Source organism: Mesitornis unicolor, unplaced genomic scaffold (assembly GCF_000695765.1).
Source record: "Mesitornis unicolor isolate BGI_N332 unplaced genomic scaffold, ASM69576v1 scaffold20809, whole genome shotgun sequence".
Classification (NCBI taxonomy): domain Eukaryota; kingdom Metazoa; phylum Chordata; class Aves; order Mesitornithiformes; family Mesitornithidae; genus Mesitornis; species Mesitornis unicolor.
Genome location: NW_010209528.1, coordinates 37584 through 57131, shown reverse-complemented (window position 1 = coordinate 57131; position 19548 = coordinate 37584). Strand labels below are relative to the sequence as shown.

The 19548-nt window shown below is 37.4% G+C and overlaps 1 protein-coding gene across 1 annotated transcript; it reads left to right on the top strand.

Moving 5' to 3' along the window:
- The first annotated feature begins 7093 nt into the window (after window positions 1-7093).
- Window positions 7094-17607, top strand: UGGT2 (UDP-glucose glycoprotein glucosyltransferase 2). The gene is made up of 8 exons (XM_010192905.1): window positions 7094-7124; window positions 8617-8701; window positions 9155-9337; window positions 11150-11310; window positions 11594-11708; window positions 15288-15404; window positions 16412-16556; window positions 17585-17607. Exons 2-8 carry the CDS (start codon window positions 8621-8623, stop codon window positions 17605-17607), a joined length of 825 nt encoding a protein of 274 aa, XP_010191207.1. The 5' UTR covers window positions 7094-7124; window positions 8617-8620.
- The last annotated feature ends 1941 nt before the right edge of the window (window positions 17608-19548 follow it).

The following is a 19548-nucleotide window of genomic DNA, read 5'->3' as shown; positions in this document are numbered from 1 at the left end:
TTAAAGGGTCTCTATTTGCTGAAAAGTTGAGATAATCCTAAACCTTGTTTTATGCCAGAATCAGCCATCTCTATAAAAATTAGTAATCCTAGGCACAATTTGCAGAAACATATTAAATAGAAAAGTCAGATAGATATATAAAAACCCTGTCACTTTTAGATAAGTAATATGAAACAGATTGAAAAAGATTTTAATATTTCTGTTTTCTAGGCAAAACAAAAAATCAAGCCTAAAGGATAGCAGATTACTTTCTTAAACCAATTTTTGTGTGCCCAGCCTTCGCAACAGGAAACCACATAATGCTGTTAAAAGACAGAAGGGATTAAAGGAAAAGTATATGGGCTATTGAGGTTTAAAAGCTATAAAAATGGAGAGTTCTGTTATTACACTGTATTACGGAGTTATAGCAACTTTTTCCATAGTTGCTGCTGAGTGGACTGCAGCACAGTTTTGAGATGCCTGAATGGCTTCAGGCTGATGTTCACTAGGGGGGATGCTCCTGTGGTGCCTTGCACAGCCTTGTTTTTAGGGGTACAGTTACCAAAGCCACCCAATTAAAACCCAGTCTTTATTACCTCAGCACTGTGATGAAGCTTTCCCTTGACTTTTAAAAGCAGGTTCATTTTTAAAGTACATTTAATGCTGGCACGCATAGATTTCTATGCTGTTTTCCTTATTTGAAAAGTAAAATGTAGCTTAATATCTGAATGTAATATATAGACATATAATACATAATATTGTATTCAGCTCTAGGTTGCTGCAGCTTTTCATTAGTTGATAAAATTTCCTGTGAAAATCCAAATGAAAAACTGAGTGCTACCTCTGTGGAGAATGTCTAGTGGTGAATAAAACTCAGAGTTTCTGAAGTTAAGATATAATTAGGTACAGGTGAAGAAATTTTGTTTCTATGAATATCAGCAATCCTAAACTTTATGCTGTAATTAAACACCAGTAATAATGCATGTTTTAATGAACCAGTACATGTGCATGGGGTTTTTTTCTCCTTACAGCCATGAAGGAACAGATTCTGTAGCTGACCTGACAGATGTTGTCGTGGTGCTGAACAACTTCAGAAGCAAAATCATCAAAGTGCAAGTATGTAAAGAGAGCTTTTTTTTTGTCTCCATTATTTCCTTATATGAAATATGACTAATGCTTACATTAGGCTATATTTAATTGGAAGATGTATACTGAAATATATAATTTAAATTTTGCATAATTAAATAGATAAGAGTGTGCAAATTAATGTAGTTAACTTGATCCATCAAGTTACACTAATTGCATGAGAGATTGTTAAATCACTGTTAAAATAACACATGCATGTGCGTAACATAGGATTTATCTCATCCAGCCTAAGGTATCCAAGAGTGTAGTCTTGGTGCCTTAAACTCCCTCTCTGCTTAAGGGAATGAGAAAGACAGTCCAAAGGGCTGCTCATCCCAGCTCCTGTATGTATTTAAACCCAGGGAGTGACCACCTCTTGAGACATCCAATTCTCTCCTGTGCCTGGGGAGGGATTTTACATGAAGTCCAGATACCAGAGTGGAAGTTAAAATTAAGGATGTTGAGTTCTACCCTAAGCTACCAGGTCTTTGTAAATGAAATTATGTTGCTTTCATTCTTAAAGATATATCAAAAAGAGATAATGAAACAAGAGTTATATTAAGGAGAAAGAACCTTGTAGTAGTATATGTTTTCCACGATTTTGTAAATAGCACTTTGTGTAGGTGTACTTGGTATGTTGCACCCTATTTTTAGACATTGAGGAGAGAGAACAGTGTAAACGTAAGCACAAAAGGAACTTTTCAAACCACATATGAGTCTCTTCCTGAGTCCTGTAAACTGAAGTTTCCAGAACCTGGAGAAAATGTGTAATTCTGGAGAGTGATGAGCCTGCCTTGAAACCACAGAGAAAGGGTAAAAGGGTGCCATTTGGGTCAAAATAGGAAAATTATTCTACATGAAAGGTGGTGTGTATTAAGCTTATAACTAGAATATGTAAGCTCTGCCATTCACTTGAACTTTAGAATCACTTCAGCCATACCTAGGATGTGGCTTCAGAAGCATTAGCTAAAAAGGCACATGATTCAGTGAGAACAGAAATCTGCAACTGTTAACATGTATAAGCATGTGGAATTAATATTGTTAGAATTGAATATGTTCAAACAATTAGTCTTTTAGAAGCTATTTGGTTTCAAAAACTAGGTTTCTTTTAATTGAGGAGGTTAAGGTCAGCAAGTAAAATTAATTTGGAGCCTTCACTGAGCATCTAGGAAAGACAGCAGAAATTGCTGAAGTTGGACATAAGAGCTTATGTTTCAGCAGCAAATTTGTCAATTTATCCTTGTGAAGGGTGCATGAGAATCGCAGTTTCCCTTCAGTTGTTCCAGGCATGGTGCAACACCCCGCTACCCTCCTTCTGCCAGCTACTGCCTGGATCACAAACTCGTGGGGGAAGAAAATGAGAGACAATTCCACACGCTTTTAGTTACTGTTTGCTTGAAGAGGCACAGAGGGCTTGAACATGCTGCTTGATTTATTAATCACCATTTAATTTTTCACAATTGATTACTTTTCTTCCTATTACAGCAAGTTCTATACATAGTTTAAAAGTATGAAATGATATTTTTACTGCTCAGTTTAATGCAGTTCAGTAAGTATTTTACTGAAATAGAAATTGCTAAGGTGCTGGTCCAGTTCTAGCCAGTAAGTACACCATAGTTGGATATCACAATTGAAGTAGTAATTATTGTCAGCTAACTTCTCAAATTACACAAACACATTTATTTTAATGACTAGGTACAGAAAAAGCCTGATAAAATGAATGAAGATCTCCTTACTGATGAAACAACAGGAAAAAAAGGAAGTCAGAAATCAGTTACAAGGTAATGTTTAATTTGCTTGTGCTATAAACATGCCAGGATATGTTTGCTGTTACTCATAGCAAGTAAGGGTTTCCTACTTGATAGTGATACAAATATGTAAAAAGGCTCCCCAAGGGATTTATAGTGAAAATAAATGGGGGCAAATACAAGCTATAAAATCTTGTACATTTCATTATTGATTTCCTTTTTAACCCCTCCTTTGCGTTTCTAGTTCCGATTCACTTTCTCCTTTGGCATTATTTTTATTTTGGTGTGGCAAGGTATCAATCTCAAGGTGAAAATCATGGTCAGTAATGACGTACTCAGATGTACCAAACTGAACATGGAAAAGCAGGCTATGATGCTGCTTGCCTGCTGCTAGATGTAATTTATGGAAGCTTAAGAAGTGTTTTTGTATTTGTCAATAAAATACCTTTTACTTTAAAGTTTGAGTTCTAGAAATAATTGTAATAGACCTCTCAAGCTTTACATTTGGGTCTAATAACACTGTAGTATTCCTGATTTGCCATATACCATTGTAGAATTTTGTTTTCAGTTGCTCATAATTATGTTTTCTGTGGATGGTGCGTGGTTCAGGCTGATTTTTAGAAAAAATAATTTAATTTTTATTAATAAAATGCAAATTTCTATGAAATTGTTGTTATATCATTTTTGAGAATGAAATGAGGGCAAAAGAAGGATGTTTCATCTTTGCTTAGAAAAATAATTTTAGAGGTTTCTGGTATGTCTATGCTGTGGATCGGAACATGGGGTGTTGTATCATTTTCCAAGACATGTTAATTTTTCCAGAGCTTTTCCATCAGATGATCTTTGACCAATGTCTTTTAGAAGCAGTGGCCTGGATGCTCTCTGAGCATTCTTTCCTTGTAGCACTTCAGAGACCTTTTTCACAAGAAACATCTCAAACAGATAATGGTCTCAAGTGTGAAAATTGGGGTGCTGGCAAAAGTACTTTCTGAATTCCCAGTGATTTGATGTCTTAGTGTCAAAGAAGAATGAGCTTGGGTTTTTAATCTGGAATGCTGGTACCACAGTAAATTCATCCACTCTTTCAAGGTGATGATAATTCCTCTTCTGCATCTTCAAGGCTGTTGTGAGGGGGAATTAATTTGCAATACATTGTTTCTGTACGGGACTCCATCCGCTTGGTAGGAAACTCATGTTTGCTCTCAGAAAGTGATTTCCAGCACAGGTTGCTTCTGCAGTGTGGTACCGAGTGCTAAGCTGTCATGGCTGTATGATTGCAAAGGCAAAGAACTGACAGTAATGCCTTCTGAAAAAAAGCATAGGGCTGGTGACTTGGCTGTATAAACAGCTTAATCCATGTAATTGCCCTGAAAGAAAAAATAAATTGCAGTAGCTTTGTCCATAAGTACCTTTAAGCATTCGAGATTTACCATTGACGTAAAGTCTGATTCCTCCATTGTTCAGGAGAACATCTTTGGACTATAATGCAGCTAGTAAAAAGAGATAATGCCACTATGAGGGATTTAAGGAGAATGGCTTTTTCATCACTATTTTCTCCATGCCCTAAAGACGTTCTGTCCCCAGACGACTGCTGTGAGACTCAGAAAAAGGTTTTCTTCCATTTTCTTCCATTGCCTTGGCAATGGTTGTCAGTCACAGACTGTTCAAGAAGATAGACATAGCAGTTCCACTTTATGTAGTAAGCAACTGACCCCAATTAATCCTCAGCACACACTTGGTAGATCCAGGACTGGCTTCAGTGTAGGCGTTATCATCTCTCCTGACAAGGCCTCCTGTATCTCAAGTACCTGGACATTTTATTGACTCTCTGTTGCTGATTTTATGTTTATCACCATTCATCCACAAATGATTTTGCTACAATATTGTCTAGATTCCGAAAGCCTTCTAGACTGCTATACTACAAATCCCAAAACTTTCTTCCTGAAACCATAGGTCAGGGAAGTGGACCCACATTTCTGCTGGGCTCTTGAAGCCTCTCACCCAGTAAAGTTCATTTGCTCTTCCTGTTGATTCAAGATTGTGGCTGAAGGGCATGATTTGAGGCCTGTTTTATGTCTGTCAGCTTCTTGCTATCTAGGAGCTTGGCAAATATCCTTCCTCTTTAATATAGAATCATAGAATGTATTGGGCTGGAAGGGACCTTTAAAGATCATCTGGTCCAACCCCCCTGCAGTGAGCAGGGACAGTGTTACCAGATCAGCCCCATCAAGCCTGACCTTGAATATCTCCAGGGATGGGGCCTCGACCACCTCTCTGGGCAACCTGTTCCAGTGATCTACCACCCTCATATTGAAAAACTTTTTCCTAATATCCAACCTTTCTAGTTTAAAACCATTAACTCTTGTCCTATTGCTGCATGCCCTAGTGAAGAGCTCTTCCCCAGATTTCTTATAGGCACCTTTATCCTGCCAGCACACGGTTTATTACAGGAATCCACGTGTGCACATAGGATGTGGGACATGTGCATATCACATCGCCAAAGTCCTTTCATAACTTGACTGCTTTTTCCATGTGACATTACAGGTTAATCCTGCCATCTTCAGAGCAGTTTGTTCAATTTGGAAGATCTCTGCCTTCTGCAAAGCTTTGCATAATCAGTATTTTCAAGATCCTTGCATCAAAACCTGATCTTCCCTTTTCAAATCTGTCTTTGTAGTCACATACAATGATGGCTGCATTATAAAGAGCTTGACGTTCTTTCAGTCCTGCTATCACAAAGTCTAGGAAACGGGACAAAAAGTCAGAAAGCAAGCAGACAGACTGCTTGGGACTGTGACCTGCAGTCTGTGTAGCCTGTGAGAACCTGGTGCTAGCCGAGGGGTTGTCTTCTTCAGATATGTCACACCTTGCAGTCAGTGCCGCTGCAGTGATGTCCCTTTCTTTTGCGTTTGCTGTAGTCCTGATCAGGTAGGACTGTGCTGTCTCCTCTTACCAGTGCTGATGTGGGTTTCTCAAAAGATTATTCGCACCGCTTACACACATTGCAGCCTTCTGAGATGTCAGCTTTGTATTAGTGGAGTGAGGTGAATTCTATTGAATATGTTGGGGAGCTGAGACTTGTCTCATTTGCTCTTAAATATTATGAGGAATATTTATTTTTATACTTTTGAAATATACTTCTAGAAGGGATCTAACCAGAAGAAAAATTAATAGGAGTGACTCACACAATCTAAGTGTGTGAGGAGTGACTTACCTAAAATAAAGACTATTGGAGTGAATCCCCAACACTGTCAGTCCTTACTGTAACCAATTTGGCTAAGGCAGCCTCTGCAGTTCCAAAATCTGCGAAACACTGCTCTGAGGAGGACTGCAGCCACATCCCCAGCTGTGTGTGCTGGAAGGCACACAGGATTAAAAAAACCAATCCCTGTAAACTTTGGTATTCAAAGCAAGCAGATAATGCAGTGCAGCAGAAACAGAAAACCTATGGACAGTGTACCTCAGAGATCATGGGTAGCTTATAGGGAGAGGAATTGGATGAATTTAAGGAAAAATTCAGCAAGTATTATGAAAAACACTCAGTAAATCCCATCACCATGAACCACTGAATGTTATGAGAGTATTTTGTGAAAGGCTACTACTCCTTGGCCGTGTTATTTGCAGTTTTTAAGATACTGGGCTAAATAGGTGGTTTGGCCTGGTGGGGCTATCTTGATATTATGATCAGTCTGTATTCTGGAGTATCCATTCAGCTCAGTCACCTATGGGGCTACGCAGACATCCCTCACATCAAGAACATGCACTGGTTCTTGTGATGTAGAATGCACGTGGATAAAACTTGAAGAATAGCTGTGAGTGATTTTAAAAATAACCAGTTCTCAAGGTATTTTGGCTGTGTGTAGTTCTGATTCTTGCTTTGATGAAACAGAGTTCTTTCCAGATTTGGGCTCTGTTTGATTTAAAATATTGGAGACTGCAGTTGTGCTGTTATTTGACCTGGGTGATTTGGTATGAGATGTTGTTCCCAAAAGGTTTTGGTATCATAGGCATGTGCAGTAGAAGTAGATTATAAGTGTATTCAATTACTGTAGAATGAGTATTTCTTTTATGGATTTTCTTATTTTTTATTCTTTACAAGCTTAATGTTAATGTAGTAGTATTTTCTTTCTGCTGAACGTATACTTTATGTAATAATTTGGGGTTTTTTCTTAGATTTTCAGAAGAAATTTTGACAGAGGAGAAGGAAAAGAAAAGTGATATTCTTAACATTTTTTCAGTTGCTTCAGGCCATTTATATGAACGCTTTTTAAGGTAAGGAAAGGTAAAAAGGAAATGAGAATTTCATAGGGATACTGTAAACGTTTGTCCTAAAATTAAGCACCTTAAAAGTCTGACTTTTTTAACAAGGTGTAAAGAATAAACTGTTAAAACATAAAAAGGCTGTATACAGTGAGGACCAAATTAATCTTTGAGAGCAAAGTGGTTCATTGTATAGATGTTCAAAAATGCTATTATCCTTTGAAGAAAGAAAAATGTTTTCTGTGTCTTTCATGAGTGCATGTGCGAAGTGTGAACATAAAGGATAATATTTTGAACTCCAGAAGAATTTTTTTTACCATGAGATCAATCAGACATTGGAACAATGTCTCAGGGGCAGTGGTAAATTCCCCTGCATTGGTCAGTTTTAAGAGTCAGCTTGACAAGGTGCTGACCCATCGCATTTAAACTATACCTTTACCTTGAGAGGTTGGACTGCATGATCCCTGTGGTCCCTTCCAAGCTGCTATTCTATGATTCTATGATAAAGTTCAGCCTCTCTTTACAAAGACATAACAGCAGTGACTTTGTTAGAGCGGTATCTATTTACGTTTAGCCCAAACTGTGGGTCTTGCTATATGTACCTATGGCCTTACTCACCTCAGTGTTCATTCAATGAGCAATGGTTGCTTTGAGGGAATTCTTACAGTTTTGCCTAATCTGTTCACAGCCATCTCCATTACTTTTTGGATTTCTTTCAATACTTGTCCACACATATCAGATTTAGTGACTTTTCCTGTCCTAATATTGAATTTCACAATTCTTTCATGCGTATTTATTTGGAAAGTAGTATTTTGTATGTATTGATTCTGATTTCTTAGTAGTCTGATGCAGTTTGAACATGTGTGTTTCTTCCCTTCAACCTACAACAGCCTTCATAAAGGGAAAGGCTGGTTTATGTTTTAAAAGAAAAAAAATCCTATGTGCTTCTTTACCTTATTTAAAGTTGATTATTTCTTGATTTATAGGGCAGACTCGACCTCTTGCATAAGGCATTGCTTATCTGTCTGGTTACACCAAACAAATGCCACAATAGCAAAAAAAATTTGAACCCAAAATCATGATTTTTACAGTTATCAAGGGTTTTATGAAGGGGATCTTAACTTGAACTGTGCTTTCTCTTTTCCACAGTTTTTCATTTCAACCTAATAAACTCAACCAGTGTATTTCTAAAAGAAGCTATCTCAGTAGCTAAGTTAATATAAAGTATTCATCATTCTTCCAATTTTGTCAGGCTCCTCCCTTAGAATAAAAGTTGTTAACAGATGCACTTCTGAAATTGCTTAGCTAATCTGGATCAAATAAATCCATCTCAAAGCAGTCTTGAACACATGCTCTTTAAAGCTTTTAATTAGAAATAGAGGTTTCTGCTTAAACTGGGTTAAAGAAAATTACACTTAGAAAGCTTTAACACCTTGTAGGTGCAGTTTGAAATTTAATGACCTGTGTGTATTTGTTTGTTTATTGTAGCCTTGTATTTCCACAGAATTATGATGCTTTCTGTCCTACGTCATACAAAAACACCAGTTAAATTTTGGTTTTTGAAAAACTATCTCTCACCAACATTTAAGGTAAGGGAAATGTCTTCCTTCTATTCTTCTTAAAAATTTTAAGTAGTTTTTGGGTTTTTTTTCCCAAAAAAACCTATTTATATAATTATAACTAAATTTTCACAGTTGGAAATTACCTCTGGATGCATTAAATACCACTAGTTTTAAAAGTCTTGTGTGTGTGCTTCTTTCCTGGACCCCAAAACCCGGTTATATGTTATAATAACTTATTCTCTGCTGATAGTCTTCAAGAGCTTGAAAGAAAATGCTTTTTATATTTATGTGTTTTTGTAGTTATGTATTTATATTTATGTAGGATACTGCCAGAATTAAAGAAACATTTTAAAATAATAATAATTTATGTAGTCAGTAAGGCCACCACAGCTGCAGCTGTGTTTCAGCATTCCCTCTTTGCCCTTCTGAGTCCTTGTGTGTCACATACGTGTGTAACTGATATATTTTTCATTCTTCTAGGATGTTATTCCTCACATGGCTAAAAAGTTCGGGTTCAAGTATGAGTTGGTACAGTATAAGTGGCCCCGCTGGCTTCATCAACAGACAGAAAAACAAAGAATTATCTGGGGCTACAAAATTCTTTTTCTGGATGTTCTTTTCCCTTTGGCTGTGGATAAAATCATATTTGTCGATGCTGACCAGGTAAGAAAAATTAATGCTCCATAAATGTGTGAGGAATTCATTTTGGCTTAAACTAATCCAGTTGCATTCTCTGTGGCCCTTTTATTCAGATATTGGTCTTGTAAGACTATTGCATTTGTATCAGCAAAACCAGTGCTGTTGCAGAACGTGAAATGCAATCATTTCACTTGTCTTTAGTCACGTAAAATTTAAGAGTGTCATCACACTGTGTTGCCCCAAATTGCCTCTAAAGCCCGTGGAGAGAGAAGGGCACCTGGAGGGGTATGTGCCATCTGAAAGTGCATTTCACTGACAGCATATTCAAGGGGTTCAGTCTCTGGGCTGACTGTGAGAGAACTTCTCCACTCACTATAAAAGGGGCTTGAGGTGATTAATTCAGGCTATCTGAACAACTTTGGGATATTCTGAAGGGCTGATTTGTTTTTTTAAGATGAATCCTGCCTCCTCCTCTTAAACTTGTATGCAGTCTTTCACTCAAATTAATATTGTATAATATACTGAAAGGTAACACACTGTCTCAAACAGATGAGACATTGAAGAGTCTATCACATGGTTATTAAAAACCTCAGAACAAATATTATGTATTTTGGTCCTTTTCCAAAGCTTGAGGATAAATTAGATTTAGATGTAGCAATGCAGACTGCAACTTTCTGCAGTTTCATCTGAATACAGTAATAGCAGTGGTTGTCCCTCCTAACTACGGTAAGGATTTCTCTGTAAGCCAAAACAGCTAAAACTGTTTGTTTTACCTCTGATAAATTAGATTAGTGGGGCTTGATGTAAGAATGATTGATTAGTAAATAAAGGACATTTGTAGCATGTCCTCATAACTTATTTTTAAAAGTATTTTGCTGCCATATACAAAGATTTTTTTAAAATAATTTCAGCGTGCCCAAGTTAATGTAACAAATAGGAAGGATTTTTTAGAAGGGAGATGCTCAGTGGATTTTGGAAGATATACTCCTGCATGAATGAATTTAATATTGGGCAACCAGAAACAAAGGTCTATGAATTAAAAATCACATAATCACAGAATATTAGGAATTGGAAGGGACCTCGAAAGATCATCCAGTCCAACCCCCCTGCCAGAGCAGGATCACCTAGACTAGGTCACACAGGAGCGTGTCCAGGTTGGTTTTAAATGTCTCCAGAGAAGGAGACTCCACAACCTCCCTGGGCAGCCTGGTCCAGTGCTGTTACCCTTTCCTATCATGTGACATCAGAGAGAAGAGCCTGGCTCCTTCCTCCTGACGCTTGCCCTTTACAAATTTATAAACATGAATGAGGTCACCCCTCAGTCTCCTCTTCTCCAAGCTAAACAGACCCAGCTCCCTCAGCCACTCCTCAGAAGGGAGATGCTCCACTCCCTCAATCATCTCTGTGGCTCTGCGCTGGACTCTTTCAAGCCACTCTCTATCCTTCTTGAACTGAGGGGCCCAGAACTGAACACAATATTCCAGATGTGGTCTCACCAGGGCAGAGTAGAGGGGAAGGAGAACCTCTCTCGACCTACTCACCACACCTCTTCTAATACACCCCAGGATGATACTTTGCTTGTTTTAATTAGTTTACTTACTAAATATGTTATACAAATGGCCACAGAATAAACACATATTTTTTCCCTTGAACAATAATTTAGCAAATGTCATGCCAGTGGAATACCTTATCTGCACTCCACTGCTGTCGTGTAAGGTTTGTTTTTTTAATTAAATTAAAATTAAACTTTGGGAAGCTTGCTGCAATAACTACCCTCATATGCTCAGCTTTAAAACAGTATTACATTATAAACAATATTTTTTTTTTTTAATTTAGATTGTGAGAAGTGACCTAAAAGACCTCAGAGATCTCGATCTAAATGGAGCTCCCTATGGGTACACACCTTTCTGTGACAGCCGTAAAGAAATGGATGGGTACCGCTTCTGGAAATCGGGGTACTGGGCGTCACATCTCGGGAAAAGGAAATACCACATTAGGTAGGAGAAATCCTTGCAGATTTTTGTGCTGTTCATGAATTTGATTAAAATCTGGATCTTGGTATTGATCGCTGAGGCATTCAAAAGCAAGAGATGCATAAGGCATGAGTTCTGATGCCATATCGATTTCACTTTTTTACTGTAGCTTCAGCTATTTAATTAAAAAATTCCTTTAGGATGGGAACAGGTTTTGGTTTCTTGTTACTTTTATTAACAATATAAAAAAGACAGTGAAACTCCACAAATCTTAATTAGTTTTTTTTTTATTTTTAAATCCTTTTAGTGCCTTGTACGTTGTGGATCTTAAGAAGTTCAGGAAGATTGCAGCTGGGGACAGGCTGCGGGGCCAGTACCAGGCTCTCAGTCAAGATCCCAACAGTCTGTCAAATCTAGACCAGGTATCCACGGCTTTAAACAGTTTGGGTTTTATTTTCTTTATCTTTCTTAATATACATGGAATTATTTTGTATTTCTCTCTATATATGTTACATGATCCCGAAATTATTTGCTCTTTATTGATGTGCTACCAAATTTTCAGGTGTGCATATGAGCACAGGTCAGAAAACCAAATAATAATTACTTTAAATAATTAATTTTTTTAAAAGGAAAAAACCAGCATAGATGACAAATATATGGCACTGCTGTCCTTTATTTGTACAGTTTTATGCACATGTTCTATATACATTGGTATTTTTCTAGGGATAAGCTTATATTCTCATATACAAGCTCTTTTCTCTCTTCCTTCCTTTTTTCCCATTAATGTAAATTTAATTTTTGGAAGCTACCCGCTAATGCACTCTAGCGGTTGCTGTACATGGTCACCTCAGGGTGACTGTAGTCTTCATTTATAAAACTCCACCAATTTTTAAAGCCCAGTGGGGTAAGTCAGAGTGCAAATCACAAGGATGTAAGTAGATCCTATGTACAGAACATACTCCAATTTACTATTTTCTTCTGTAGTAAAGGCTCTTTAACTCAGCAGAAGATTGAGGATACAGCTTATCCAATTTCTGGCTGAGTAAATAATGGTTTTTATTCATGTCTCTCTTTGGGTGAACTTTGGAAGGTTTAATAAGTGAGATTGTCCCTGCTTTTTGTAATTTTCCTTGTGGAATTACTAAAGCACAAAAGGTTTGGTACCTGCTTGTAGCAGATTAGCAAAGCCCACGTCTCTCAGTGCCTGCACTCCACCCCCTTACTCTGCAAGTGGGTTTCTCTCTGTCTCCTACCTAAGCACATTACTACCCCTTGCATGTTTTCCAGAAATAACATTAAAAATTGCAGATAGCAGATCTTATTATACTGGACCAAGTGGCAGCTTGAACTAGACTGGGTACAAGGAGTTGGAGCAGCCTTAAGCGATGACTACTAAGAGCAAAAGCCTGATATTAACAGCAAAATTCAGATTTTTACCTCTCTTTTCTGGACAAGAAATTGAATTATTGGCCCTGTATCACACATTTGGAGAGTCCTGATGTGACCAGCTGTGGTTTTCAGACATAGCCTTACCCGTATGTACAAGGTGTCTTTCGGAAAGACCTTTAAGACTCAGAAGCTGTTACAGGGTTTCCACCATAATGCTGCTTCTCAGGCATTAGTTTTATCTAATGTTCTCAAAATATTAAGGAAGTGCATCTTTCCATTTGGAGGTTCTTATGTTTTCAATGACAGCATCAATAGTTATATAGCATATACCTCTTATAAAACTGTTGGATCAGATCAAAAGCCACTGAAGCATCAGTGGATGCCTGCAGAGAGCAGGCATTAAGGCAGCTAAATCTTGGCAGAAGAGACTTGTAGTGACTTTGCAAAGGGAAATATTTCAAGGTAATATTTTCATAGGAATCTGCTTTCTGACTATATTGATAAGAATCACTTTGTCTTCGTTGCTGCTGCTTACACCAAATATGGGATCGTTCCTAGAAATACAAACCACAGTGCAATCAATGTATGTGACGAGTCATGGAGAGCTTTTGTCTACTGATAAAATGCATGATGATAAAATCTTTATTTTCATAGTGAATATCTGACTGGATAGTCAGATATATAGTCTGCTCACAGCCCTTCTCAAAGCAGCAGTAATCTTAGCTCTTTGCTGATCTGCCAGCACTGCTGCCTTCATGGGTGGTAGTTGGGGTTATGCTAAAATAAACCTCAAAATAGAAGTAGATAGAGTGGGGAAAAAGGTACTTTTAAATGCCAAGGGCAGTAAGTAAAGAACTCCTAGGGAGGAAAATTAGACATAGAAACTAGATTTCCAGTACAGCACATCTAATTGTCCTTTTTAAAGAGAAGCATGAAAATGTCTGTATGAAGATGACAAAATACTTGACAGGTATATATATTAATAGCAATTCATTAAAAATAGGTAATTAATGCTCTTGTTCTTTACCTAAAGAATAAAAATCAGCAGGCAGGAATGTAAGAGTAGACTCTTTTATTAAGAGGAAATGTTTCTTTATTTTTTTAATTTGAAGTTATGCTCCTGTAGAAGAGTCCCCCTTTAAAATTATGTAGGTTATCTGACCAAATGCGAACACACTCACATTGTCAATCAAATCAGAGAGCAAATTTTAAAGGGTGTATGTGAAAGTCTAGAAGACTTTAATTTCTGCGGTTTACATCTTTTGGATAAACAGGGATCCTGGCACTGGCCGTAAAAACCACCTGTTCTCACCCTTGTTCTTTTATGTTTCCTCTTTGATCTTCTAGATGTATTTTTAGTGTTTTCAAACTAAAAATGGAAAGGAGAAGCAACTTTTTGAAATTTTCAGACGTTTTTAGTTGTTTCTATGTACTTGAAATCTTGGAACTAGAAGGTGTCTTTCTACTTGCTACTCCATGTAACAATTTGTAAATTCACAACTTTGAGAGTTACTGCAATAACACAGGAACTGTGATTTCATTCAGAAGGTCAGAGAGGCACAACAGAAAATCAGCCCCTTTTCTCTTAAATGATTTATCACCATCTTAATTTCATTTTATTTTCCAAAAATTCATGGAACTGAAGTTTTTCAAAAAGGAAAACATTTCAGTAATGTTTAAATGCCTTGACTCTCAGTATATTTATTAGATGCAGTTTTTCTGTACTAATGTCTATATTTGAATTAAATGATATGCCTTTTATAATGCAGCTATCTGTGCTATTTTATCCTGTCACATTTAGCGAGATGTATTGGCAAAATAAGATGTGACTAATACTTATTTGAGTGCTGACATTTGTTTTTGAAATACAACATAAGGGTTGCACATGTGAAGGAGCTTACGAATGGCTCTACCAATGACGTCTTATTTTTAACTCTGGCCAGAGTGTGTGCAGTGCATGACAGCCTGAGGTTTTTCTCATTTGTAAATGCTGTTCCCTGTACCCAGCAAGATACTGGTGCAGATTTTCACTATGAGAGTACTTGACTATATAATAAAGGTCAAAATATATGTATATAATATATATATCTATATTTTAAGTGAAGTAAGGAAGACCGCTAGAATAGCAGTTCGGTAGCTTTTCCTTTTCACACCCATGTTTCTGGAATCTGTTTTCCTAGAAGATGGCCAAATGTAGAGTAGTAGCACAGTCCTGGATTGTATGCTTTTGAGGTTTATTTGCAAACTTGAGGAATGGAAAGATGGTGAAGTTATGCTTTAGTAACTCCACACAGTCTAATTCTGCTCAGTAGTATTTCAGTAGGACATGCAGTACCTGAACCGTAAGGATCAGACAGTAAGTAAGTATCGCTTATGTGAAGCTAAGGAAGTGTAAGTACAAGAAAAAATTACTTGAGAAATGAGAGGTGGAGCTGGTCATCAAAATGGGCATGACTTAAGTTTTGAACCTACCTGGAACAGGTGAACTCTTAGGAGGAAACATAAGAACGTTGTGCAGGAATGGTAATAGGATATTCTACTTTTAAGTAGCTCCCTGATAACCAGTTACACCAAATTCAGTGCTAATTTTTGATTTTCCAAAATCTGTCCAGGATCTTCCCAACAACATGATTCATCAAGTGGCTATTAAGTCTCTTCCTCAGGAATGGCTTTGGTGTGAAACCTGGTGTGACGATGAATCCAAGAAAAAGGCTAAAACGATAGACTTGGTGAGTGGATTTTGAGTTGGTTTCACAGATTACAAATTTCCCTATAATTTCTGTGGCTTTTGAAATGCACATATGAGATGCCCTAGAGGCAGCTTTGCTGGAAGGCACCGCAACTGCTTCTTTTGCCTGAAAATACAGCGACGTCTCTCCTTTCCACTTCAGACCTCTCCCGCTTGCTCCGTACCAATCCTGCTTATGTTGAAGCTGAAAACTATACCTGAAATATTCCTATGCCTGTAACTGGATAGGATCAGGGCTTTTCACACCTGTACGTATATTTTTCCCTATCTTTTTTCCATAATCAGGTTAGTGGATCTCTAATTGTCTGGGTATTGCCTGCTGCTATTGCGCTCCTTACAAAGCAGGTTCCTCAGAAACCAACATGTAGAGGATTGATGTTATCATGGTTTTCTCACATGGTTCTCACTATAAACTGGAGACAAAGCTGAACTTAAAAAGCATGATGCTGAGGAACACAGCCATGTTTAGAAAGCAGAAAATGTCTTTAGGACTTCAAACAGAGAAAGAAAATGTTAATCTCTGTCGTTATTACCCCCATCCCATTTTTCCCCCATCCTCATTTTTTAACACCCTCCGTGCAGCGTGAGTGATAATTCACAGCCCCAGTTCTGAAGAAAAACAGGTAACTGGAGTCTGGTGCAAATATTCAGTACGGAAATAGCTTCATTTTCTTTGTATCTTTACAGGAAATGACTTTTTACTGTACTTCTCTGCCTTCCTTCTCAAGATTCTTGATTTGCTGTTGAGTAGTTTGTTTGACATTAAACTTACATTTATTTCAAAGTGAAAGATAAGACCATTTTAAAACTTCTTGATTGTTGTCCTAGTCAGTGTATGATTACATAGCCCGCTTTTATGACTAATACATGTTTGGTGTTTTGCTGTTTATTTTCAGTGATGTCGAGGGGGAGATCACTTAACATTCCTTGGAGAGGTGATATTTTCACATTTACTTTGCTTACACCTGGTGTGTTTTAAAATTTCAGTGCAACAACCCCCAAACCAAAGAACCAAAATTGAAGGCTGCTGCCCGGATAGTTCCCGAATGGGTTGACTATGACTCCGAGATACAAAAGTTCATACATCAAATTGGAAAAGAGAAGAAAAATCCAACCTCATTAATTCAAAAAGGTAATTTCCATGCATATTCATCTGTTAGCTCTTTAAAGCAAATATTAATATGGTGGAAATTGATTGGGGTCAGTAGGCACAAGTATTGTATTTGTGTAACTTTCCCTGCTCTTAGAGGAATTGTGTGTATTTTAAGATCTGCATGATGCCTCTTTCCATTGCACGTACACAGCGAGGATAAAGTCTTTGGTTTCATGCCAAAATCTCCAAGAAAATTGTTAACAACGGTGTGCTGTTTTTAGAGTTCAAACACAACCAACTGTTCCTCATGCTTTGAGCCACAAATATTAAATTAAGTGCATTACCTTAGACCTCATTTAGGGAATCTAAAGCTAATGCCTCCCAGCTCGGTGTAGTCCGTTAAGCAGTGGGTGACTGAGTCTCTTGTTAATTCGTTTGTTCACCAAAGCTGTCAATAATTTCAGTGTCAATCTCCTGTATTAATTCAGTAGAAGTATCCCTTACTTAGCTTTTCTTACTTATCTTTCTGGCTTGAAATTTGCTTGAAAGCAGCTTTCATAGTAACTGTACTTTTGTGCTATGCTCGTGAATGTGTAGTGTACCTAGAAAAAAACCCAACAATATAAATGGTGGTTTAGTTTACAAATGGAGTTTGGTTTGGTTTTTTTACTAAAATTGTTTTAAACCGAGTTACTTAAATAGCATGAGGAAAAAAACCTCCTTATAGGACTTTCAGTAAGCCCTGACATCTTGAAGTAACATGAAACAAAAAATAAAAATATGGTCTCTGCTCTCAAGGTTGAAGAAAAAACATAGCAGATAAATATTTAAAATATTTGGATGAGGGAGCAAATGCAATTTTCATTCTAAAGAATTTTTAGCTGTTTTTATCCTGTGTGAAAGCTTATGGTCAACTTACAGTGAGGCTCTGAAAAGGAAGTTCCTGTCGCTGAGCTGACCGACCAGCAGTAAATAAAATAAAGGGGTTTCTCCACATTTTACAGAACTGCTCATTAAACTTTTATATAAAATAATTTTTAAAATAAGTTTTTCCCCTTTGGTTGCAGGCCTTAAGCACGATGAACTTTAGCACAGCCTGTGCACAGCAATGGTGGCAGCCCAAGAGCTGCGAAGGACTGACTGGAAGTGATGACTGTTACGTTGGCACTGTTTGTAACGTCAAGTATTTCATAACTTATAGTGTTATTTAAAAAGTTTTAAATAAAATACAGAAACTGAAGAGAGAAATCCACAGGTGCTTGATTTGTTTTTTTTTAAACCAGCATAGAGTATCTTTCCTAATTTCTTTATTTTCCTTCTCTAAAAGGAAGTTTGCCCAGAGGACTTAAGAATATCAAGAACGCTGTGTTTGTTCAGCCCTTGAAAGATATTACCTTGTGTCGGCCTGGAGGAGGACACGCACATTCAATACGTACACGAAAGCTGTTTTGTGCATTTTGCATGCATTAAGCTGAAGTATTTAAACATAAAGACCTTTTGGTTACACAGCCATTGTTTTGTCCATGGAGAAATGCTGTGGTCACAAGATAAAAATCCCAGTGTAGCAAAGATACTGCATTTAAAAAGTACCTTGTGCAATTTAGACCACATGAATCTAGGTCAGCTTTGAAGCTTACTAAAGCAAGGAGTGGAATTTTCACTGATTGAGCAGGATCGCTGCACTCTCATTTAGAAGAATAGTTTTTAATATTCCTTTTGGTCACTTTCATAGGATATCATAAAATGCCATTATGTTGTTTGGTTCAGGTGATTTTCCAGCCAGAATCCACTGTATCAGAAGGCCAGTACCTCCAAGCTGTTTCCACTCAGGTTTTTATCATCATCATTCTGGTGAGAATTTAAAATAATTGAGTAATTTTTGACTATCATCAGTGGTGCCTCCTGTAATTTTTCTAAATATATACTCAAAGCTATTGCTCTAATTGGCAATGCTGATAATTTGAGCCCACAAAAATGAGCAGTGAAAAGTTCTTGCAATACAAACATAATTGAAAATAGGAAATCTGTTGAGTAAACTGAAATCCAGTGCCTTAAATCCAGACTCTGTTGCTGAGGCTGTGCTGATCTCAAACCAGACTGGGTATAACCAGGACCACAAAGGCTTACAAAAACAGCTTTGTGCAGTCTTTCAGTCTAAATGTTTTAAAAGATAGGGTAATTTGCACTAAGTGGGGGAATCCATGATGAGTTGCATCCTATTTCCATACCAGCAAATAAGTGAATAAGAAAAACGAAGCACATTTTGTATGCACTGTCATTGTCCTCACGTGTAGCTTATCTCAAATTACTCCCTCTAAGAGCAAGTTTTAAAAATCATGCTTTGCTGGTATTTTTTTCAGTCTTAGACATGCACATTTTTTAATAGGATCTAGGATTTTTCACTGTATTATCGCCCTTATGTACTTCTAACAGTTTCAGTGTGTCACATAAGGAGTTTTAAAGGTCAGTTGTGGGCATTTTCTTTGTATGAAGTACCCAATGAAGTATTTCCTGTGTAACCCAATAGCAATAATCAGCAAATCCTAATTTTAGATCTCCTTAGCTGTCCTGTGTCACTGCAGTAGCTGTTCTGCTGCGCTTGGTCTCATCAGTTCAGGCTGCTGGGCAGCAAGTGGGACACACTTGAACGTGGAATTGGCGTTTTTCTACCATGGAGATGGACTTATAATTGACTTAGCAGATCTATGTGCACCCTGACTATAGATTCAGTGCACGACAAGGAAACAACGGGTACTCCAGGAAAAAAAGCCACCACCAAACATTATGCAACTGCTTGCTGCCTTTTTTTTTTTTTCCTTCTTTTAAACTTATGTTTCCCTCCTGATGTTTCCTCTGCAGCAGCATTTCACAGTGATCTGTCAGAAGCTGGAAGTTACAGAGCACTTGATCATAATTAAAGAGAACAAAGGTTGCTCATCTGTGTGGGAAATTCCTCTCACACAGTGTAAGAAGTGGATGATTTATACACTGATTTCTTGTTAATTCTATCTGTATCATCCTGTTCTTTTCA

Excerpts from the sequence above, each read along its gene's own strand:
- UGGT2 (XM_010192905.1), top strand. The coding sequence starts at position 8,621 with ATGATGCTTTCTGTCCTACGTCATACAAAAACACCAGTTAAATTTTGG. Across the intron at positions 8,702-9,154 it reads ATCTCTCACCAACATTTAAG|GATGTTATTCCTCACATGGC; the intron begins GTAAGGGAAATG and ends TCATTCTTCTAG. Across the intron at positions 11,709-15,287 it reads GTCTGTCAAATCTAGACCAG|GATCTTCCCAACAACATGAT; the intron begins GTATCCACGGCT and ends AAATCTGTCCAG.